The sequence below is a fragment of the Natator depressus genome, chromosome 2, assembly GCF_965152275.1.
Source record: "Natator depressus isolate rNatDep1 chromosome 2, rNatDep2.hap1, whole genome shotgun sequence".
Lineage (NCBI taxonomy): Eukaryota > Metazoa > Chordata > Testudines > Cheloniidae > Natator > Natator depressus.
In genome coordinates, this window is record NC_134235.1 from 200,266,010 (window position 1) to 200,291,493 (window position 25,484).

At 39.6% G+C, this 25,484-nt stretch overlaps 1 protein-coding gene across 2 annotated transcripts in view; it reads right to left on the bottom strand.

Annotated features, from left to right (window-relative positions):
- Positions 1-25,484, bottom strand: part of WIPF3 (WAS/WASL interacting protein family member 3) — a 57,688-nt gene that overhangs the window by 24,574 nt on the left and 7,630 nt on the right. For both annotated transcript variants that reach the window (XM_074945717.1, XM_074945718.1), the window contains exon 2: positions 9,738-9,894. In XM_074945717.1, the coding sequence (XP_074801818.1) occupies positions 9,738-9,839 (102 nt within the window). In that variant the 5' untranslated portion in view covers positions 9,840-9,894. The remainder of the gene's footprint in view (positions 1-9,737; positions 9,895-25,484) is intronic.

Consider the following 25,484-nt stretch of genomic DNA (forward strand, 5'->3'; position numbering starts at 1 on the left):
CACCCCATTTTTTAAGATACTCCATATGAAGCTAACAATATTGAGATTATATTGAGACCATTTTTTTTTAAATTAAGCTTCTCATCACCACTTTTACAGAGAGAGATGACCCAGGAAGAGAATGGGCCAAACTCCAAATTCAGACTCTAATCTGAATGATAATATGCAGGGATACCATAAAAAGATAAGACTGGGGGTGCAGTATTGCCAACTCCAAGCTTTCAAAAAAAAAAAAAATCTACGAATTAGACCTCAAAATCATGAGATTAAAAAAAATATATTTGGAAGCTCTTTTTGCTTGCCTTCTGAGCTTTTAGAGTACACTCGGTTTGTGTTTTCAAGCTTTCCACTACAACAATAAGGGCTCAAAATTTCCCTTTAAGTGAAAACTGAGATTCTCATGTCATCAGTTGTCCCCAGGAGCAGCTTTAAGAAAACCACCAAATATCGCAAGATTCTTGATAAAGTAACAGGAGTTGGCAATACTGGCACTGGTGAGTGGTCTAAAAAGAAAAAAAAAAAGTGTGGGGGGGAAGAGGGGTTCTTTAGTCTGTTGGTTCAAGGAATCCTGCCTCTAGAGTTAATAAAGAAAGCACTGGAAAACCCAGCAGGAATGCTTAGCTCCTCATGCCAAATGGTCCAGGCCTTCCAGCAATCCAGCCTGCCTCTCTGCAGCTATTAAAGCCAAACAAATTCAAGTTGCATTTAATGTAAGAAACCTATTTTTACATATGCCCAAATACTGCAGTATTTGGGAAATCTTATGATTCTGGAGTCTGTTTAAAGGCTTGATAAAAATATGGAGCAAAATAGATATTTCAGGGGTAAAAACTGACTGATAGTTCAAGGCCTACAGACTAGGAAGTTGAAGGCTGCAATAGAATCCGGACTGCCTACTGATAACGTGCTGCACTGCGTTGAGAGATCCACATTTGACTTGCACCCCTAGTTTCTTATCCCGCTATTCTGCGGGATCTGCATTCACTTCAAAGCTGGGTAGAAAGTGACTGCGCAGTGCATCACTTCATAAAGAACATCTTCATTCCGATGAGCAGCAGCATTTACTGCCTCCAAAAATCACCTCAAACTGGAAGGAGAGTAATTTTTTCTGCTTATATTCTTAAGATCTGAGAGTCATACTGAAGACAATTCTAGCTACTACAGAATAAAAATATATATATACACACAACCCCTTGAAAAGAGATTTCTAACCAAAGCTGGTATTAGATCACTCCTTCTAGAAGTTAGAAGAGACACAGAACTCAAAGTCTATTTGAAACACAGCCAAGATCTGACATTGCTCAAAAGTATTGTGATCTTTCACCTCTACATCTGGGAGAGCCTCTTAACAGAACTAGTTAACAGAACACTAAGAAATATTCAGAAGTTACATGAATCATGTACCTGACTTAAGAGTATTCAAAGATATATCCAAAATGCATGAGGCAATAAATTCCCATGCTATTCAACCAAGTTGTTCTACATATATTATTTCCATTTCTAAACATTAGCAGTACAAAAATGTCATAACAGCAAAACAACTCCCACACAACTTCATAGATAACACCGTCGTTTTCCAATTTTCTTAAGCGGGCTTACAAGGTTTTCTCTGACAAAACATAGCAACTGCATGAAAGAGAAGAGGGGAAAAGTCCCCCACTGCAGAGATCATCTGATGTTTTCCCTAACATTGGAAATTCTATCTCTGTGTAAATTATGCATTTATCACACTGCTACATAGAGAGGAATTGTTCCTCTGAGGTTTTTAATGCAAGAATAGAAAGTTAGTACAATAGCCAACTGAAGAAACCAGTAGATTGCCATATGTTCAGCAGCTATTGTAATTTTCCCTTAATTCTATTTCATTAAATAAGAATCCTGGAACAGTTATGATTAATCCATATGATAAATTTACCTTTAGCATTATTTCAAGTTTTACATTGTACTAACTCAATGCTTTCCTGAAGCAAGAACATTTTTCACCTTTGGTTTTAACATAACAATGGGACATATACTCCTGGTGTAATTCTGTTGGTTTTAAATTATTTGGTTCATTTCTGCCCCGACACTTCATTATACAGAACAAAATAATTCTGAAGAGAGGCAGAAATATTTTCTTTAACTTCAGAAATGTCTGAATCATTAAGCAAACATCTACTGTGAGGGTCTAGTACATACACTTCCTAAGATAAACATTTTAATAGATGTTGATTGAACATAATATCAGAAATGCATGCTTGTAGACACATGCAGCAGATCAGTAAACAGACTACTGCACTTTAAAACAAATAGCAGGTTATCAAAACACCTACTCTCATTCTTCTCTTTAGGGCCAGCTCTAGGTTTTTTGCCGCCCCAAGCAAAAAAAATTTTGGCGGCCCTCCCTCCCCCCTTTTTTTTTTTTTTAAACACACTCAGCAAAGTCATGCACAAGTCATATGGATGAAAAACCTACGGGGGGGGAGCTTTTACACACTTTTGCACTTTGCAATGTTTTTTTGTTTTGTTTTGGGAGGTTTTTTGACTGTTTAAAATTTTTAAAAAAATGAAAACAGAGAATTTGTAGTTTGTGAAATAAAACAAATTTCCTACTAGTGTAATTTTAACAAAATCACAATTACAAACAATTTGGGTTCAACTATACACTGTAATGAAAAATGTTACTGTCTTTCGGTGCAGTAAAGGTGTTACTGTCTTCCAGTTTCTCCTAAATTAAAAGGATTTACATGAACTGAATTTTTCTGTTTTTTTATACTTGCGTAGTCTTTTAATAATCCAGTGAAATCTAAATTTTTTGCAATGGTACTTTCAATTGAAATTAATGCGAGTCCTGACAAATGATTTTGAGACATGGTGGACCTCAAATAATTTAGTAATTTCAGTTTTGAGAAACTGCGCTCACCAGAAGCCACTGATATTGGTAATGTTAAAAGAATGCGTAATGCTATAGCAGTGTTTGGAGTGAAAAAATCATTTCTTGCTATAAATTCTAATACTTTTAGAGGAGAAGTTTTAGGACTATTAGCTCAGATAAAGCTATTAATTCATCATACAATTCTACTCCATCAGTGTCAGCAACGTTATGAGTACTGAGCACTAAGTGTAGGTCTTGGCAGTGCTTCACGTGTAGTGCTTGGCAGTGCTTTGGAAAACTGATTTTTAATATTTCCAATATCGTATAAAAATTCAAAAGTTTCACAATGACCATGCAACTGATAAAATCTTTCTTCAATGGAAGTTACAGCTACATCCAGAATACATTCAATAGAAACATTCAACTTTAAACCTCTCTTTTGGATCGAGAATAGGATCATCATGAGCCTCATAACAAAACTGTTGTGTTTTTTCCATTAAAAATTAATTGTATTATTTCATTTTATGTATTTTTACCCAAATAATGGGTGTGAATCTCTCCAAGTTTCACTCTTCATACATGCTCAGCAATAACACTATCAAATTTTGCGAATAACTCAACGAATTTCAAGAAATTTCAATTGTTATTCTCATATAAAATATCCGAGGATCCACAGAATGCGAGGCACTGTTCGGCTAGGAAATTAATGATTGCCAGTAAATGTTTCAACACAGCTTGCCAACGTAGAATTTCTGAATTTAGTAGACTTTGCTGTACCGCATCGATTGTTGTACCGGAATGTAATCTGGTTGACAGCTCAATCCAATTTGTCAATGAGTGTAAATGATTTTTTGAGGTTTCACGTTCTTTCAAATGCTGATGCAAAATTCGCCAGTCATTAAAACCTGCAGTGACCAGAAGAATATCCGAGTTACAGAACAGTTTGCAGCAAAAACAAAAAACCTACATCTTAGGTCTGTGAATACACAAACCACAATCGATTAATTTGTTCCCCATTTTTCATTTTCTTCTTCATACTGGATGGCATAAATCGACAATTCGATTCATTAAATGGATATTCAAATGTAGGCTCTAGTTTTGAAGGACCTTTTTTCACAATAATCATTAGCATTGCATCAGTAATTATTGTCGGCCATGTACTTGGATCCAATCCTATGTCAGTCTCTCCACCTTCCAATAATTGTTCTTCAGTTTTAGATTTGGATAACAGTTCTTCGTTTCTGGACTCTTCAAGTGAAGTAGTTAATCTTTGGATGGATTGTGATTGTTCATCTTTATCAGTTAGCGAAGATAATCTTTGGTCGGATTGTTGTTCATCTTTATCAGTTGATAAAGAATCTTTGGTTCGATTGGTCTTCATCAGTTGATGAATAATCACGTTCAATGCGTTGCTTAGAGCTTTCTCCTTGATTGTCGTCTTTTTAAAAATACTTATTTGAAGTACGAGATAGTTTTTCTAATTCTTTTTGCCGTTTCTCTCTTTGTTGCCGGTAGGCAGCACCGGAAAGTTGTTTTCGTCCTGGCATTTTAGCCCTATAACCACTGGCACTGATGCAACATGGAAATTGGCACGAATGGCGCTGATAGGGCGGCACAGTACACACAAGTAATCGTGATTCCTGATTTAATCAATCGTTAACGTTTACACATTTATGCATGTTCACATTATGAGTGACCATGTCACGACGTGACACGATATTTTTCACGTCACACTCCTATCACACTACTGGAGATTTTTTTGATCTTCGTGTATTTTTTTTCGTACATTGGTGGATTTAAAAAACAAAAAGGATGGCCGGAATGCCGCCCCTGGAAATGTGCCGTCCCAAGCATGTGCTTGCTTTGCTGGTGCCTAGAGCCAGTCCTGCTTCTCTTGAGAGCTTAAGCAATGACATCTTTGTAATCCTTCTAGTACCAGACCAGTGCCTATTTTTAACATCATCATGGGCTGTTATAGGAACCCGTTCCCCTACCAAATAAAAAAAAAACATACACTTCAAAAGAAAAAGAGCCTAGGAAAACAGAAAGATTAGAAAGTTTAAGTGAAACAAACTCCTTCAGTTTTATTGGACTATGAGGACAAACTCCTCAATTGCCCCTTTTCCATCAGGAGGACCCAGATTTAAGACTCTATAAGCCACTGCCTAAACCTATCATTTTTTTTCTTCCTACAACTCCCCCTCCATTTTATCTATGACCCCTGAAGGCAGGCACACAAAATGATGCTCAATTACTCCCACTAGTTATATTTACATTTTGTATCAGCCACCTACGGTGCCACATAAATATCTAACAAGTAGCACCTACACCTCTTGCTGCATGTATACTCCCACATTCCCTCTCGAAAATTCGTTTGAAAGCCTTGTTTTATTACATGCTCAAGCAGCCAGGAGTTTTTCAGCTGTTGGGCACAGGTGGTTCCTAACATGCTTTGAATTCTGTCTTTGTATCATTTCAACATTTTTTGTGACTGCTTGCATGATAGAATTACAAAAGAAATGGGAAAAAAACATGTCAGCTACGAAATAAGTAGAACACAGTTCTATAATTAAAGCATTCACATCAGACTATCTCCAAGCTCAAGAGATTTAAAAACCAGTATAAACCAAACTAATTTGCATCTGACTCAAGGAAGGCATTAAAATTGCAAAGGACTCAAGAGCAAACAGCAGTTCGGGGTTTGGAGAAAAGAAAAGATGCAAAATCATTGAGGACTGTGGCTTAACGAGGGATCCAGAGTTATCTTAGATGAGATGTTGATAAAATATGCAGGCAAGGAGGTAATGTAATGGAGGATTCTCTGCTCCTTGAAGTCTTTAAACCACGATTTGAGGACTTCAATAGCTCAGACATAGGTGAGAGGTTTTTCGCAGGAGTGGGTGGGTGAGATTCTGTGGCCTGCGTTGCGCAGGAGGTCGGACTCTATGATCTTAATGGTCCCTTCTGACCTTAATATCTATGAATCTATGAATTATTTCACTTACCCTGGGGAGTGGAAGTTGTTAACATCTCAACTGGCCACGGTAACCCAATATTCTCCAAAGTATTAGTGACATTTAATAAAACTGATGCAGCGTAGTCTTAGTCCATGATTATTCTAACCACGTTGCATATGTAAGTACTTCTTGACCATGTCACACAAACATAAGGCGGCAGGTGTGCCACCAGGGTCAAAAAGCCTGACATATGAACTGAAGGGCCACATCTCGATCCATTAATGGCAAAGCCAAAGGGAGACAGAAAAAAAGAAAGGAGACTGCTGGGAAGTAGAAATGAGAAGCTCCATCAAACCAAACCCAACAACCCTGCTCTGTTTCAGCTGTTTTCTTTATTTTTTTCTTGAAACTTAGTTCCATCTCAGTCCTCCTCTCCGTTTTTACACTCTTTCCTTGTGTTCAATCTTTTTGTCCCCACTCCCCTTATATCAAGAGTCTCCTACTCTACCAGCCTCAACTCTTTGCCCCCTTAATTCTTCAGCATCCTTCTTTTCCCTTTGTTAGACTTCGCCTGGCCTGAATCACCTACTTCGTTCTGCCACAACGACAAAAACAAAGTGGGAAGTAATTGACTGGTTCTTCTTTAACAAATGTCAGCTGATCTGTGTAAGCGCAAGGACTCACTCTCTGCAGGTTCACCTGAATTATCTAGCAGCAAAGCCAGATGTCGGATCACACCTGCATAGCAACATTTCACAAGTGTTATTTGATCCCCTAAGAAAAGCTGTGCTATCTTCTAGATAAAATACCAAGATAAGCTCCCACACAAGATAAGAGATCTTTCAGGATAATTTTTTTCATAAAATACCCATCATATAGGTTTTCCCCTTATTCTGAAGGCCAATCTGACAAGCTCCCCTTAGTGATAGCAAAGATGAAAACTGAAGAGGTCCATGTATCAGTATCCAGGACTCTTTTAAAAATAATATAATTTCATATCCCATATAATTGCATGCTTGAAAATGCAGGGTATTTAAATACTAAATGGAGGCCTTGTGTCTTGTCTACACACAGAAGTTGCAGCAGTTTAACTTAAATCAGTTTAATTAAATTGATGCAACACTTGTGTGTGAAGACACTTGTATCAGTTTAAACCGGGCTTATGTCTGTCCACATACAAAACTTGTGCTGGTTTAACTGAATCGGTATAAAAATTACCCCTTTACTTACATCTGTGTGTGTACACTTAACTGTGTGCATTGACTAGGCAAAGCTTGTTTGTTTCAATGGTACTTTTATATTACTGCCTATCATTTTTATATTTCCATTCTCCAACAATAAATTCAGCAGCTGTAGCAACAGCTGGGCAGTTTTAGCAGCTGTAGGATACAGATGCCAAATTCTAGACAATATCTTCCTAGCAAAAGAATCTAGGGTCTGTAGCTACTTGTTATGGATTCCCCAATTAACACCTTTAGCCAGATGCACAGTTGTAACAGGGGTTTGACCTATGTCAGCATTTTGCTTCTGTAGCACTAACTAGACACTGAGGGCCTCTTAAAGATGGTCTTCCCTCTGATTCAACTTTAGCAGAGAAGATTCCTTTCACTGTTATGCGAGAACAACATTCGGCAGAATTGTCTTACTAATTCTTTATGCAGGATCTATTTGCTCCCTTTAAATTATGCACTTGCACTGGAAGATTTTCCAAATTCCAGCTGACAGGGTAATGTACTGAGTATGCTTTATAAATTAGAAATACATTTTGTAATTCATTAAAATGAAATGATGGGAAGATGTCAGCATTCTCTGGCACCAGAAGGAGAGCAAAATTCAAGGTAAAACGTAACCCCTTTGGAGGCAGAGTATGAACTGACTGAAGCCAGCTGCTGCATATTCTAAAAGCTCCTCATGTCTGGGATATTTCCATTTTTCCCAACAGATATAGTGCCATGTGTGACAAATAATGGGAGGCAGTAACCAGACCTACTGCAGAAAACAGTAGCAACACATTTAGTTGAGCCTCTGCTACGTAGCCTTCCGGAAGGGATTTGCAACTACCACAAGAAGGGGGGGAGGGAGGGAGAGGGAGAGAGAGAGAGATATTTACACCAAAGAAGAATTAGGCCAGTTACCAGTCTGCCCGAGAACATGATTAGTTCTAGAGGAATAACTCTGAGGTAGATTGCGGAGAATGTTGGGTCATTAAGGTGCCATCTAGTCCCTAAAAACCTGCCACATAGTTGCCTCCAACTGGTCTAGAGAGGTAACCTTGTAACTGAAGTGGTGGACACTTTGGGCCAGATTCTAAAAAGTGTGACGTGGCCGCTTTCCACTGTGCCACCAGTGTAAACTGGCCCTAAAACCAGTATAACTAGTCAAAGGATCATCCCAGTGCAGGAATGAATTTACATGGAACTGATCTAGAGGCTCTTATCCCACAATCCCTTCCTGCTGATGGTGTACCAGGGAAAAAGTGGCATGACCAGGACACCCCTTTGTTATGCTGGTTTTGGCTAGGTTCTCAGCCACCTGGGGCCATTTATAGTTGGTGTAAGGTAGAATAGCCTGACGACAGCACTAACTCTGTGCTGGGAAACTGGCCCTGCACAGACTGTAACAGGATCTGGGAGTGCAATGTTGACCTTGAAGCCACTTTTGCACACATATACACACTTCCTACACTTGGGACATAGTTGAGGATCTGCCCCTTTGTATATCATGGCAAAATTTTTCAAACTGGATGCCTAAAGTTAGGTGCCTAAATACACGTGGCTAATGTCAAGAGAGACACCTGCAGCTTCTATTGACGTCCATAGCAGTTGTGGGCATTAAACTGCTCTGAAAATCAGGCCACTTATTTCAGCATCTAACTGGATTTGTGAGACAAACATCAGGAACACAGATGTGAAAACTCCAGTCAATATGCCTGAAGATCAAAATTAAACCGGAGAAACCAGAATTCCTCAACCTGTATGTTTTCAGGCCACGCACTATTCTCTTTCCTTCCCCCTTCACCACCTTGCACTTTTTTGATAGTTTTGCGGGATGGTTCAGTTTTAATTCTTTAAAACTTGGAATGGCAAATAAAGAAGGTGCAAGGTAATATCTCCCTAGGAGAGGACAAAATTGGAACATAATCAAATAAAACTGTTAGACTCCTTCACAACATGGGCATGGATGTAAGAGCAGGAAAGAGAAATTCAAGGGTCTGATGTATGTATTTATATCAGCACCACAAGGCATAAAAGAAAGCAAGCTCTATTTTTGAAAGAGTTGGGCACTTATTTCTACAGCGATAGAAAACTAATGCATGCTGCAAGGAGTATAGCCCTGGCAGAGAAAGTGTATGAGGAAATCAGAGGTGCTTGGCCTTGAATATGGCTATTCATTATTTTCTCTACAGTCATAGCTTCAAGGCTGAAAACACCCCATAAACAAGTGACTGCAACACATAAAAAAATTCCAGACAGGGCATCAGCCACTCACTGCAAGGGCACATGCACTGGTTGGTGACATGCAACCGGGTGATCTGTTACATGCAGTAACTGTACGTGTGAACATGATAAAAGCATCATAGGTGTTTTTCTTCCTGGGGATACACCGCAAGGAAAAACACTAAAATCTCTAACACAAGCTATTAGAAATGAAAGAAGAAATCAACACTTCCCACATGCACATTTTCAAACTAAAATCAAGCTCTCTGTGTTTTGGGGGGTACTTATGAGTGCTAAATTTGCATGCGCACAAGTGCGTATAAACATACACAACCACACATACACACACACACTCCCAACCCCCGGCCTAGGTTTTTGTTCAAAACACCTGACCCAAAATACTTTGCAGGCTTTGCCCCTGCTATTATCACAATAATCTGTGATAAAATTTACCCTGCTACACTAATCAAAATAAAAAACAGATCTTACCAGAGGTAATGAAGATAGCAATGGTGGAGGTGCTGGGGGTGGTCCTCCAGAAGCTGGGAGAGGTGGTGGTGGAGGAGGGGGAGGCGGGGGCGGCACAGGCATCTGTCAAGTTTCTAGCTTCACTCCGCTATGAAAGATTCCAGTTGAACTCTAAGTCCTGAGGTGGGAAGAAAATGTCATTACATACTGCAAACAGAAGAACAGTCCCAGCCAAACTGCTAGCTCTCAGCAGACTGAAGACTTTTGTACCCTACAGCCTCTAGTACTACAGTATGAACAGCCCTCATTAGATGAATGTTATCTTCAGATATCTGTAAAGAGCCAGCTGACATAGCTGGACAGCTTCCATGAATTCTACATGTACAGATGCCAACCTGTCCAACTTCAGCTATGAGATGAATCCAGCTCATAACTTGAAATGCAATTATGCTACAAAGAACAAATTACAATAAGACAAATCTTGAACCCCTTATTACGACGAAACTCCATTTTAAGGAGAGTTTTGTATTTCTATAGATAGATAAAGAACTTTGTAAGGATTTTTGGATTATGTCCAATAAAAAAAAACCAAACAAACATGACTGATAATAAACAAAGAAACAATTTTCCAGAATAGAGTTTCATTAAGTGCATTACTACTTCCAAGGAACAGCCCTCCAAGCACTAGAAATTTCAGGTGTTAGTCAGATATGTATAGCATCACTGTCATTTTTTAATTTTAAATTTATTTTCAGAATTTTTTAGTAATATACCAAATCCAGGGGGGAAAAAAAGGTATTTTCAATTTTCCAATAAAAGGATGAGGGTAATAATTTACAAAGAGAGAACTGCAGATTCTGGAGGACTGCAAAGATTGGGAAAATAATTTTAAAATGCATTATTTTTAATAATTTAACTCTGAGGTAAATTGCTTAGATTTTAAATAATCACAGAATTTGAATATATGTTATATAGGTCAAGTTTAGTATTATGGTTTTGGGTGATTGGTTCATGGGTCTAGGGGTTTTTTTAAGTATGGCACTCTCCACAGTATTTGACCGATGCTCATGAAATACAACTGCCAGATTTTTCCTAACATTTGCTAAGAAGAATGGATCCATGTGTGCTAAAATTCCTAGCTGGATTTAGTTGAGTGATGGCTATGACGGGTCTCAGGGTGCCCATGACTGAGAGCCACCTTGTTACCATCTTGCCTCCAGCGTGAAGGAAACTTGCTTGTGCTTATATTGGTTTCAGCTCACTGACTTTACCAGCGTGTTATCCACTTAAGCACTCTCCTCTGGGAATGCTAGCCCTTACTTTGCTTTTCAGTTTAATAAGTGCATCTCAGTCCCCAAACCCCTTGGAAGCATTGCCCTGTAGCATCCAGCCCCTTCTCCACTGAACACTCACAGAAATACCAGGCCGGCTATCCCCAAGGGAACATCGTACACACCAGCCTATATGATTCATCTCAGGATCAGCTCCTTATATAGTACGACAAGATTGAGATATATTTACAGTAAAAAACAACAAGAAGTTTACTATCAGAGTCAAGAGATAGTGAGTAAGGATAACGGAATCAAAAGGTTACATATAAAAGAAAATCATAACATGCTTTCTAGAGACTACATCTATCAGACTAACCTTCTGTCTACAGAAGTTTATCTCACCTCAAAGGTCCTTTGCAGAATTTCAACCAAGGCTGGTTGTGATCCCATTTTCATGAATGTAGTTGCACTGGTCAATTACTTCTTAGGTGCAGGATAAAGGGGTGTTTTCCTTGCCTTCTCCTTATATCCTACAAAGTACCCAGACCCATGATAGCCAGCACCACTGCCCCCCACTCCCCTCCTCCACCCCCCCCCCCCACACACACACGTGGCTTATTCTCTGGTGTGCTGCCTCCCTGTTTATTTCACATCCTCCCCCCATTGACTTCGTATGTAAATGGAGCTTCCATTGTGTTAGCTTACAATGCTTAATTTACATGCGAACAGAGACAGGTGAACAAATATCTTTTGTCTGATAGAAAACGTGTTTGTTATCTCTGTTCTGATACAGACTTTAGAACATATTTCCAAGATACATACATAATTCCTTACATAGCATCTGTGCATACATTTCACAATGATATTAATGACCAATGTGACCTGGCTTTTATTTAAGACAGCTGACGTTCTTTGGTGAACCAAAACGTACATACCAGGATCAGGACATTCCTGTAAACCCCTTGCCAGTTGGCACTGAGGGGTTCATGGGTCACTGAGTCATCCAAGGAAAGACCAAATTATTCAGTTTGGCATTACACTACCTTTAGTTTTAGGACAATATTAAAAGCTCTGCTGTGGGATATTTAAACTCGCAATACTAGTAATTCATCTGATATTACGCCTTCTAGCTGGCGAAACAGTAGACATTACAATGCCCAAGTTTATGTTACTAAAGAAAAGCAATAAATACCATGACAGAGTGAATCAATGAGAGATGGGACAAATCCTCAGCACCAGGACCAGAGGACCCAGCCATTTTTTTTAAATCATCAAGAGGGTTTTAGATTAAACAGTGTCTTTTTTCAGTATTGTAGTGACCATACTGACTCAGTAGTGACGCCTCTGAGTCCATCCCCTTCCATCATGAGCCGGAAGAAAAATATTGACCACATATCATGCTAGTAACAGTAGGGACTCATTTCAGCATCCAGCCAGCAGAGGGCTCCACGATGTTAAGTGAAGTGGACAAAGAGGTGACACACAGAGACTGGGCAAACAGGGAGAGAGCCATTAGGTTGTAGGTAAGTGTGAACAGCCAGCAAGTGGTGACAGCCCAGCTGGCCGGGGAGGGAAGATCAGGCCCCAAAAGCTGAAAGCTAAGCCTGGAAGCAGATTGTTGGTGGCAGGAGGCCCGCAGCAGCAGAGAACAGGGTGAACAGCCTAAAAGTAGCACGTGAGACACAGGTACATGTCTGAATGACAGGAGAACAATCTGGAGGTGCCCCCAGTGAGACCAGAGAGGACAGGACTGATCTCTGGCCAGTGGGTCTACAGGCCTGCACTGAATTGTCTGTTAGCCCACATACAAAGCCAGAGTAGCCTTGTACCCCTCCTATTGGACTGCCCTGGGAATCAAGCATGCCTGGAAGGGCAATGAGTCTTATCTACTGATAGTGTTTCTGTTTCTTTTTTTCCTACTCTGCAACACTGGACTTTAATTTTCAATATGAATTGGGTTTGGAAAATATTCTGAGTGAAAAAACAAACACTTTTGGGGGGGGGAGGGCTGCAGAACACATACAGGCATGGCAGGGGGGTAAAGCATACTCTGGAGGGGCTGACAGGTAGGAGAAGGAAATGTAAATCCTTAAAAAGCCTATTAGCTGACTTTCCTACACCTCCTTGTCAGCCCCATACTCAGCACCCTTTCCAGCCTCCCCCTTCAAGCTCAGAATCCCTAGCTGACATAACCTCTTCAGCCCCCTTCATGTCCACTGATGCTCACCTGTCTCCAGCACAAGGACTAGCATGTGTAGCAGACAGGTTCTGACGGGTCTGTGCAGAGGCGATGGGTTTTGCATGTTAAATTTCAATTTGCCCAACTGGACTGCGGAGGTGCAGGCTTTGTTATTTGCACACAGCAGGGTTAGTGCTCGGGAAATGGGTACATTCCAAAAGATGTGCACACTCCAGGGGAAGCAGAGATGAAGTCCTATAGTGAAAATCAGGCTTTTAAGATAGAGGTCCATTACTGTAGGATCTACGAATGTTAGTGAATAGGACTGTTATTTATCAGTAAGTGAACCTCTTCTCTACTTATGTCACGGATGTGTGGTTAGTACACCGGGTTCTCTTGGTACGAAGCAATACAATCTTTCATATTTTCACTTACACATTTACTAGCTTGATTTCTTCGTTAAAGATTACACTGCACTCAACTTCCTGCCCACCCCACTGTTGGTTAAAACAAAGATTGTGTCTTCAAATAATAACTGGAGGGTACTCCTTGGTAACGAATGCTCATATTGCAGGTTAAATAAACTCTGAATCTAAAAAGGAAATGTGCCTAGGAGATTGCTAACACCAATGTAAGCGGGAAGCCCTTCAAGGTATCATCAATAATGCATATTCTCTCACTCTCTCTCTCTCCACACTCTAACCCTTTGCTGCTTCTGCTCTCACTGTAGCATTTTAAAAAACGCTCACTGTATATTTGTACAACTCTCCCCCTCCCCGATCCGTCTCTTTTCGTCAAACAATTTATTTTTCCCTTTCAAAGTTATTTAAAAGAACTAGAGTTCTTTTACAAGAATTATGTCTCCCTTCCCCCATTGCCAATATTGTTAATCAATCTGGGAGTGCTGGGGAGGGCTAGGGAAGGCAGTTTTACAGTGTGTGTGTACAATTATGTTGTTTTTTTAGTTGGAGTTGGAGAGGGCTGAGCCTTCCCTGGGAATAAGGAACAAAAGGGGTTGAGAAATTTAGCATTTGAGGCTGGCAGTTTGTGGGGGCAAGGGGAGAAAGGAAGACCCAGGTGGCCATAGTTAGTATGGGCAGAGGGCTTGATCCCAGTACTGCTGAAGTCAGTGGCAAAACTTTGATTGACTTTCATGGTGCAGGATCAGACCCTGAAGTCACAGATTTTAGAGACTGAAAAGACCTACTAGGTTTTCTAGTTCATCTCCCTGCCAAAGCAAGATTGTGCAGTCTAATTTTAAGTGTCCCAAATAACAAGGCTTGTATTACATCCCTTGGGAAACTCTTTCATAGTCTAATAGCTCTAACTGTTAGGAAGGTTTTCTGATAGGCAAAAATTAGGCTGAATTTCTTAATTTGATCCCTTTTCTCCTAGTTATACCTTCTTGTACCAGGCTAAATAGAATTATTTAACTGCCTTGGCATCTGCACCTGTGAAATATTTGTAGAATTATGACCCCACAAGCACACATAATTTAGCCTAGATGTATTTGTTTAGCTGTTTTCATCTTCCCTCATAAGTCAGTCCACCAGTCTGAACATTTTTGAAATCTATCCAGTTTGTTAATATCTTTCTGGTAATGGGATTCCTGGAACATTTCAGATGCAATTGCACCAGATGTATAAAGAGGAACTGTTACCTCCCTGCACCAAGATAAAATGCCTTCGCTTATGAAGCACAAAATTCCCTTTTCAGAAGTAGAGTTCTACTCCTACAGCCATCAGATTTTCATATTGCACCGTCACTATGATATAACAATGAAGACAGTATGAAAAGTCAGACCTCTTCATTCAGTCTGAATGTATTGCGGAGAAATAATTGTACAGCATCCATGCACTTTGACTGGGTTACACAAGTCAATTTCTGTGCAATTTAAAAAAAAATTATTTTGTAATTGACATTTTCAGGAGCCAGGGCAGCTTGGGAGTTGTGTAAGTTATTCTGCAAATGCACAGAAAGGCATGATGGATGATATGTACATATAATTTGTTGATTAATAGAAGAAAAAAGGCAAACCATTAACTGTGCTCCTAGTTTTCAAAATCAGTTTTAGATAATCAAATATTATTTCTGCTGTAATTTAAAAATATTGCCTTGAGTTCTACTCTTTAAAATATTCAGTCAAACCAAAATTTTTAGATCATGGGAAAAGTACAGGAATTATAAAAATAAAGATACATTGGAAAATCGGCCTTATGAAGCATCTTTCACGGTTTGAAGAACAGACAATATGATTAATTGTGTCCACCACTTGCTCCTGTCAAACACCAAAGAACAGCTGAAATTGCTGGTACAGGTGCACCACAAATGTTACAAAGACAACACAACAGACACACACAAGTAAAATAGACAAAAACAGAGAAAAGTGTATATACATTACATAGCAAGATTAATTTTTCTGCTATACTTAAACCACAATTGGAAACACTTTGGAATAGGCTTCTATGTTCAGAATTAGTCATTTGGAATTTAATTCCAACACAAACCAAACCATGCAATTTTTAAGTACCAGATGTTATGTTTCTTCATACACAAAGAGCAAACTGACACTTTCAATCTAATGACTTTTTAGAATTAAAATAAGAACGAACAACAGTAAAGAGCACACAAACTCTCTCTTCTCTGTACGAGATTATCCTGAACATAAAATAGGAGCCAGTCTCTGTGGGTATTAGAGTCCTTAGAGACTAAATGGAGTGGTACAAAGGAAGTCCTATGAGTTTAATAGTAATATGCAGCTCAACAGAAATACACAGTGCCACAGGCTGATGTACCCTTTCTAATATACATATTAAGAGCGCCATATCTTTATGCACAGTCTGCAACTCCCATTCCACCAGGAAGCTAAGAACCAGGCAACACTGCCACAAAAGAGGGCAGCACTGACCCAGGAAGGTATATAATATTGGCACCTAGACCAGCAGTTCTCAAACTCTGGGTCACGACCCCATTTTAATGGGGTCACCAGGGCTGTCATTAAACTTTCTGGGGCCCAGGGCAGAAGCCCAAGTCCAAGCCCCCCCCACGCAGGGCTGAAGCCCTCAAGCTTCGGCACCCCCTAGGACAGGGGGGCTCAGGCTTCAGTCCCCCTTCCTGGGGTCTTGTAGTAATTTTTGTCAGAAGAGGGTCACGGTGCAATGAAGTTTAAGAAACCATGACCTAGGGGATGATCTGACTCCATACTTCTCCAGCAGGTTTCCTGTGGAGCCCAGGCTGCAAATCAAAGCAGCCATTCCCTGCTGGAGCCCCATTCCAAGATGGCATTGCAAATGCCAGCTACTCTCCCCTGGGCATGACTCATAGAATCATAGAAGATTAGGGTTGGAAGAGACCTCAGCAAGTCATCTAGTCCAACCCCCTGCTCAAAGCAGGACCAATCCCAACTAAGTCATCCCAGCCAGGGCTTTGTCAAGCCGGGCCTTTAAAACCTCTAAGGATAGAGGTTCCACTACCTCCCCAGGGAACCCATTCCAGTGCTTCACCACCCTCCTAGTGAAATAGTTTTTCCTAATATCCAACCTAGACCTCTCCCACTGCACTTGAGACCATTGCTCCTTGTTCTGTCATCTGCCACCACTGAGAACAGCCGAGCTCCATCCTCTTTGCAACCCCCGTTCAGGTAGATGAAGGCTGCTATCAAATCCCCCCTCACTCTTCTCTTCTGCAACCTAATAAGCCCAGTTCCCTCAGCCTTTCCTCATAAGCCATGTGCCCCAGCCCCCTAATCATTTTCACTGCCCTCCGCTGGACTCTCTCCAATTTGTCCACATCCTTTCTGTAGTGGGGGGCCCAAAACTGGACACATTACTCCAGATGTGGCCTCACCAGTGCCGAATAGAGTGGAATAATCACTTCCCTTGATCTGCTGGCAATGCTCCTACTAATGCTGCCCAATATGCCGTTAGCCTTCTTGGCAAGAAGGGCACACTGTTGACTCATATCCAGCTTCTTGTCCACTTCTCAACTCCATTTTGAGGCACAGCTTTCTGTGTTGGTGCAGAAGGCTGCTGCCATTTACACCCCCTATGACCACGGTTGTGAGTCAAGTCTACTGACTTCAATGGATTTGCATTAATGTAGTAGAACAGAATATGATCCTCTAGCTCTAAACTAGGAATGGAAGAAAATTATAATTAAATTTACCATGAAGAAGTGCATTAAGATTACAGTGATGAGAACCACACTTTAAAGTGCCCCCATTATCTGAAAACAAATGAAGGTAGAGATCAACTCAGTCTGACATAAAGAAGTGAATGCATTCATTTGTAGAAGGGAAGAACCCACACAAGGAGTTTCCTTTGAATAACGTGTACACTAAGTCAACCACTCAGAGAGAGAGACGTCTTATTTAAGAGCTAAACAAAAACAACATTGATTTTGATACAAAGTCAATCATTGGCTTGTGTTAAATAAAGAGTTGCTTAATGGAAGTTCAAGGTCATTGTCTACTTTTCTATCACTCAGGTGTTTGAGTAAGGGTAGCGCTTGAGTCCTTTAATCCAAAAAAGGTGGAGTGTTTTGTTTTTGTTTTGATTTGCAGCATGCACAAAGTCTTCTACACACCCTCTCAAGTCACATTTTCAAGACTTGCTGTTTCTCCAGAAACAGCAGTGTTGCTATTCTCCAGTTCTGCACCCTAGGAAAAATTGAAATGGGGACCATGTTTCTGGCAAAGTTGGATTGTTTGGTCCTTTTCTTACAAAGAACTGTTCCCACAGGAACAATCCCTTCCATTGAAAGAACCTGATTACGCAACTTGCAGGAAGTTCCACTCTCCAATTAAATAGTTGGTCTTTTAGCACTCTTCCCTCTGATTCAATACTAATCTTACGCCTCAACATTGTGTTGGGGATACTGTCTGTTGCTGGAGTACCACCTTTTAAATTAGAGTACAATGGAGGGCCTGACCACTTGTGGACATTAAAGCCTTAGATGAAATCCAGACGCCATTGGTTTCAATGGGGCTAGGATTTCATCCTCAGGTCTATTTGCAAGAGTATGGATGTTAACCCTAGGTTCCAGAGTAAATTCCAGTAGAAGTCATTACATTCTAGTCATCCACTGTAGAGTCAACTGGAGGTAACATTCTTCACTTCCTCTCTTAAACTGTTGGGCTGAACACTGTTAAACAGTTGCTACATTCCACCCCAAAAGTGGCTGTAGTCCAGTGATGGAAGAAGTGATGATTCCAATATGTGTGTTCATTACAGTAGGGCAAGTGTGTTAGTACCTGTAGATAAAAGGTGCTATAGAAGTCTAAGTTATTTAATAAATGTATGCATATTGCCACCATATTGGGTGTGGGGTTTTTTTTATTACTTAAACGATCAGAGATAAGTAACCCAACAGAGATTTGGTTGCTTGGCTTGACCCAAACATTTGGAAGCTTATCCAACTGCACTTCATAAAAACTATTCAAACTTTCTGGGTTAGCAAAATTGGGCTGAAAATTTCATGAGATTTCTGGCAGTTACTTCCAGGGGAGAAACACTTTTCAGAGTAGCCTCTCTTGTGTATTTCAACATTATCAGTCCTGGCTAGAATCATAAAGCTTTATTTGGAGTTCCTAACAAAGGTTTGGGCCATTCTCTATTTTATCCTAACTGGTTTGCCCATTTCTAATATAGCACAATTTGGCTACGGATATTGACAAATATTTGAACAGCACAAAGCAAAAGTTTTATTGCTTTCAAAATGTAGTAGCTGACAGTTATAAAAACTCAATTAAAATATAGTGACCTGTGTATTGAATCTACCAACTTAAAGACCCTGAGTGAAATCCTGCCTCTACCGAATTCAATGGCAAAACTCCCATTGACTTATATAGGGTCTTGATTTCATCCACTGTGTGTAAGAATAATTTCAAGGTAGTTTGTGACTGTTATTTCTCTAATGAATTAATATCAGGAATCAGGAGAGGCTAAATATTTTTACTTGTATACCTACTTCTGAATTCCTGATAGTGGCAAAGCGCCCACCTAAACCAATGGGAATTTTACCAGATTAAGGATTGTGCACTTTGATTTCTGTTTAAGGCTTTCGGTTTCAACTGTTTGCAGATTTTAACACATTCATACTGCAGAAGAGAGCTTTTGGAAGACACAGTAAGAATCTATAAATACATACATGGATATTACAAAGATACAGGGATCAATTATCGTCACTAGTCAAAGACAGGCTAGTAGTGTTGCAATAATCTTAAATATTTAATATAATTTCCCTGTTATCAAATAAAATTCAAGAATCACTGTCAATGGAAAATGGTATGAAATTGCCAGTATTGGAGATATTTAAGGGCAAGGCTAAGAGAGACACCTATTTATTAGGAATTGTTCAGGAATCAGGTTTTTGTGCAGTTTTTTTTTCCTCTAGAGAAGTTGATCAGTTTTGGCACCAACTTCCTAACCGCAGCATCAGCTCCATCCCCAGAATAGCCATTATCTCCTGTCTGTGACCGGCAGAAAGAGGTCATTTCTAGCAGGATCGATTCTATCTGTGGTTTTTTTTTTTTTTTTTATCTTCTACTTAAGTTTTTAGCCCTCCTTCTCTTTCCTCCAGTTGTCTGTTCCCTTTTCTTGCCAGTTTTTTATATCCTCCTTTACCCTTCACCATTTGTCTCCTCCTTTGATCAAATTATTATGATCACTCTCCACATCTGGTTCCTGCTCTCTGATGCACAGGTGAGCTACACTGAAGCAGTTCACCTAGAATGATAGAGGCACCTGCAGTGGAGGAAGACATGCTGTATGTGGAGTGACTGCAGGTGACAACGGCAGCAGATTCAGCATGGCAAACACACACAATGGAAGCAGGAGATATGCAAAAAGTCCACTAATAAGAACATTCTGCTTCTACCTTGCAAGCTGCATGAGATTCTCAGTGGGCCACATTTCTGCCACTCATTGCTGTAACAAACAATGACAATCTCCCCAACATTAACATACTAATTTAAGAAACGATTCATCTTCTATTGAAGTTAGTATCAATCTTCCCACTGACTTCAATGGGAACTGGATCAATCCTTAAGGACCTGATTCTGCAAACACACACGCGCTTAACTTAACTACAGATAATAGTATGAATAGTTTCATTGAAATCAGTGGAACTACCCGGGAATAGAGCTAAGCATGTGCAAAACTGTTGGCAGGTTCGGGCCCTAGAATAAATTATAAAAATTATAAAAATAAGAATTTTTTTTAAAAGACACTGATTTGTAAACTACCATACAGAAATGTATTCGTAGTAATAGTAAGCAACTTCCTGATCAAATTCCAGCTACAATTTGACAACTGCTTTTGGAATTACTCAAAATAACCCCAAAAGAAGCCAGTATTCTCTTTGGAATTAAGTTGCCAAAGATATCCTTTGTTCTCCTGATATATAACCTCCCAACACCCCTACCAACCCCCACCCACACACACCAACCTCCTGTGCCCATGGTATTTTCCTTGTATACTTGCATGATGACTTTAACAGGCACACAGTTTTTATACAGGGAAGAAAAGAAAAACAGTCTTCCCAAGTGCATTTTAAAAATGTAACTGATTTGGGCAAAAAGTTTAACAGCAGCCAGTACTATTTTATACACAGCAAGAAGTGTCAGAGAGCATGTACACTTTTCATTGCATAATACTGTGCTAGTAAAGAAGGCAACGTATCTTCAATGCCTTTTAACAAAGGAGTAAGCAACACATTATGATCTAATGCCATATGCTGCAATCCTGTCTGTGATTTTATAACAAAGGCAAAATGTGATACAGTTAACAAGTGGTTCAATAGTCAAGATATCATGCTTACAATTTATTAAATAGATCTATTTAAGCTAGATACTCTCTCAGTAAATTAATTATTGTATTAATTAATTCATTGTCATTCCCCGTGCTTTCACACAGCTATAGGAACCAAGCATAAACATTGTAATTCTAGTTCTCCCTAACTTACCACACCAAAAAGACTTTGCAATTGCCAGGAATGTAAATGATGGATATTTCATTACATTTAAGTAGCAAAACAGACACAACTGACAGCTTTCTTGATCATTCAAAGTGTCAGTGTCAGCACTAAGCTAGCATTTTCCATGATAAGCTCCTGTTATACTTCCTTGTAAATTTCAGAGAATTGTACCTTGCAAATTTCTTGGGGTTGATTTTTCATGCCTTGCACCTTATGTAATCACTTACCCCTATGCAGAGAGGGTACAAAGTGTTACCATGCTGAATCAACAGCATTTTACATCCACTGTGCATAGAGCTAAGAGACAACACAATGTGCCAAGCAATGGAGAATCAGGCTCCTCATGTTTAGTGTTAGCCCAGAGGTGGATATTTTTGGAAAGTTTGAAGAAAATACATTAAACTGGTTTTTGTGTTATCAAAGCATGGGGGAACTGTTTTCTACATTACATGAAAATTCTTTAGGTGTTTCACATAATAGTTTTCCAATGGCTGCTTTAAACTTTCCAAGCTGACATGTACCTAATAGTGAATGAGTCCATTTGAAGACACTTGGTTACAGCCTAAAGTTATGAACGTTTGTAAAGCTATGTACTGAGCATATATAGGACATACTTTTTCTCACTGATTTAAGCATTCACCAAAGCACTTTGAATGTTTTCAGGTATAGATCTGGTTATACCATCATTCATCACTGTTATGAACTCTGACAGCCATTGGACTACCCTGATCAAATTCCACTTGTGCATGAAAAACTAGGAAGCCCTGTTTAGGTTTCACCAGGACCAGCTGAGTTTCAGAACTGTATAACCATTTTCCACTTCTGACTTCCTCAATTTTCTAAAGAGAGGAAAATGTTCACAGTAATTTACAATAATGCAATTTACAAACATAATCCTTTGATTCTTCAATAATATAAGAACCAGGTAATGACAGAGTAATGCAGGTGTTGCTATAATAGCCATGTTAACATAGTGATTAATTCAAAACGGATCTCTGAAAAATGAGAAGTCATATTAAGTTGTTATACTCTCTAGAGAGCTTGGACTTTGTGAGCTCTGTTGTGCCAGAACAAAATAATGTTCCTGCAGCAGTAACATGCCCTAACTTTTCACCTGTGCAGTGATTTATGATTTTAAAACTAATGGTCTAACATGCTCACATAATAATAGAGCAGATGTTCAAGTTCCTCCAGAAACAATAAATTATGGAAGTTAGAGGAAAAAAAAGCAAGGTTCTGCTAGTCTTAATATGCCTGTTCTCATCTAGTTTTAACAGCTAAGCAGAGACAGACCTGGTTAGTAATTGCAGGGAAGACACCTCCACAGAAACAGGAGCCTGTGAAACATAGATTTTTTGTAGACAAGATTTTTTCCACTTTCAAGCCTCAAAATAGATTACTACCAGCATACAAAGCAGTTTGATAGGTAGCACTACTACTTTTGAATGCAGACATCCCTGATTCTGTTTGATGCTGTCATGGATTCAGTATTTAACCATGTGGATAGCTTTCTGTTTCCGCACAAACACCATCAAGCTTAGTTTTTTTTTTTTTAGTTTATTTTAGTTTTTAGTAGTTTTTTTTAATATATTCTTGCTAGAATGCACTTATTCATTAGCTAGGTAGTGTTAAAATATTTTTTTTCAGTTTAAGCCTCTATTTTCAGTAGTTTGACTTTCTAAAATATCTACCTTCCGACTGAAATTCTCATGCTTAGTCCTAGCCCAGAGGTGAATACATATATATATTTTAGGATGAGACATTCAGATAAATGCCGATTTGAAGTGCTTATTGAAATAAGTTATTTATATTTTCTCTCTTTAATCTTTAAAAAGAACTACATATCTTAAATTAAAAAAAGAATAAGTATTGTAACAGACATAGCCTTTTTTAAAAGAAGAGTAAGAAAATTCAAAGTTAGCAGTAACTTTAAATCAGGATACATTCCAATATGGCAGTACAGTATATATGCAGTAACAGACAATGAGACATACCAGATGTGCATTCAGAAAACAGTACACAAATTCAGCTTATTTACATTTTCTTATTGGAGAAGCAATACAGAAAAAAAGAAATTGATTCCTTGCTGTTAATACTGAATTTGGCAAATACAGTCTATGTTGCATTTTCCTCTACTGTGTGATCACAGAATGAAAATCCCTATTGTACTGACTCTGTACTGAATTTAGCCTAAGCTGACCATTGCACCAGTGCACAGCTCCACTAAAGTCAGTAAGAATCTGCCTACATGAAGTAATTTGCAGGATTAAGGCCCAAATTTCTGTTAATCTAAAAATGTATACAGCCCCTATCATAACATCGTTGTATTCCCAAAATAATTAAAAACAGACAGTAAAAAGCACAATAGCTTTAACTGTTTGTTTTTTTAATTACAGTCTCGTACCCAGATTGCAAAGTGTTTGGGCCAGGGTCCACGTTTTCATATGAGTTTGTTTAGTGCCTAACACAATGAGGTCTCAATTTTGATTGGAGCCTGTCATAAATATAGAGGGAAGGGTAACCACCTTTCTGTATACAGTCCTGTAAAATCCCTCCTGGCCAGAGGCAACATCTTGTTACCTGTAAAGGGTTAAGAAGCTCAGCTAACCTGGCTGGCATCTGACCCAAAGGTCCCCTTATTGGTCAAGATACTTTCAAATCTTGAGGGGGGGGGGGGAGGAGGCTTTTGTTTGTGCTCTTTGTTTACTTGGTTGTTCTCTCTTGGATTTCTGTCTGGCCTCTCTCAGTTCCATCTTCTCCAACCCATCCTAATCCAAGTCTCCAATATTGCAACCAGTATAGGTAAACCAGGCAAGGCAGATTAGTTTATCTTTTGTTTTATGTGAATTTTCCCTGTGTTAAGAGGGAGGTTTATTCCTGTTTTCTGTAACTTTAAGGTTTTGCCCAGAGGGGGATCCTCTGTGTTTTGAATCTGAATATCCTGTAAAGTATTTTCCATCCTGATTTTACAGAGATGATTTTTACCTTTTTTTTTTTTTTTAAATAAAATCCTTCTTTTAAGAACCTGACTGATTTTTCCATTGTTCCAAGATCATGGGGTTTGGGTCTTTGATGATTTTGTAACAAACTGGTTAGGATATTATTCTCAAGCCTCCCCAGGAAAGGGGGATGTGTAGGGCTTGGAGGGATATTTTGTGGGAAGACGTCTCCAAGTGGTCTCTTTCCCTGTTCTTTGTTTAAAACGCTTGGTGGTGGCAGCATACTGTTCAAGGCCAAGGCAAAGTTTGTACCTTGTGGGAGTTTTTAACCTAAGCTGGTAAGAATAAGCTTAGAGGGTCTTTCATGCAGGTCCCCACATCTGTACCCTAGAGTTCAGAGTGGGGAAGGAACCCTGACATGGTGGCAGAGCGGTGGGATCATTTTGAACCAGAGATCATTTTGAACCAAAAGCACAGACATGAAGAGGTTTTTTTTCAAGCTGAGAGCAGCTAGAGGGTTTTCTGTCTATTTGCCTGGAGAGAGAGGTGTTATCCCTTTGTGAAAAAACTTTTTCTTTTTTGAGTTGGAGTTTTCTCTACCTAAAGGCAGTGTAGTTAACCTCCTGCAGGGAAATTCACAAGTTTTTTTTTTTTTGCCTAACTCTCAGGTATAGCTAGAGTTAAGCACAAGAAAGCAGGAAAATGACTACCAGTGAAGCAGCTAATAAATTAGAGCTGGCCAGATTCGAAGCTGAAGAGAAACAAAAAGAGCATGATAGACAGATGGCCTTAAGGCGCTTGGAGGTAGAGGCAGAAAAAGCCAGGGTGAAGGCAAAGGATGCTGCCCACAAGAGAGCTATGGAGGAGAAAGAAAAAGAGGAAGCATGCACTGGAGATGGAGAAGGCAAGGGCTCAGCAGATCCCTTCAATCCTTCTCCAGGTACCGCTTCTCATCCCAGAAAGTTCCCCACCTACAAGGCAGGCGATGATACCGAGGCCTTCTTAGAAAACTTTGAAAGGGCCTGCCTTGAGTACAGCACCTCTACAGACCAATACATGGTAGAGCTGAGGCCGCAGCTCAAGGACCCTTAGCAGAGGTGGCGGCTGAAATGCCTAAGGAACACATGAACAGTTATGAACTTTTTAAAACCCAGGCGAGAGTCAGAATGGGGCTAACACCCGAGCATTCTCGTTGGCGGTTCAGAGCCCTAAGGTGGAAACCAGATGTGTCATTTACCCGACATGCCTACCACATTGTGAAACATTGGGATGCCTGGATATCTGGAGATTTAACACTTGCTCCTGAAGAGTTGCCCTTCCTAATGCAAATGGAGCAGTTCTTAGAGGGTGTTCCTGAGGAAATAGAAAGGTACATCCTAGATGGGAAGCCCAAAACTGTAACTGA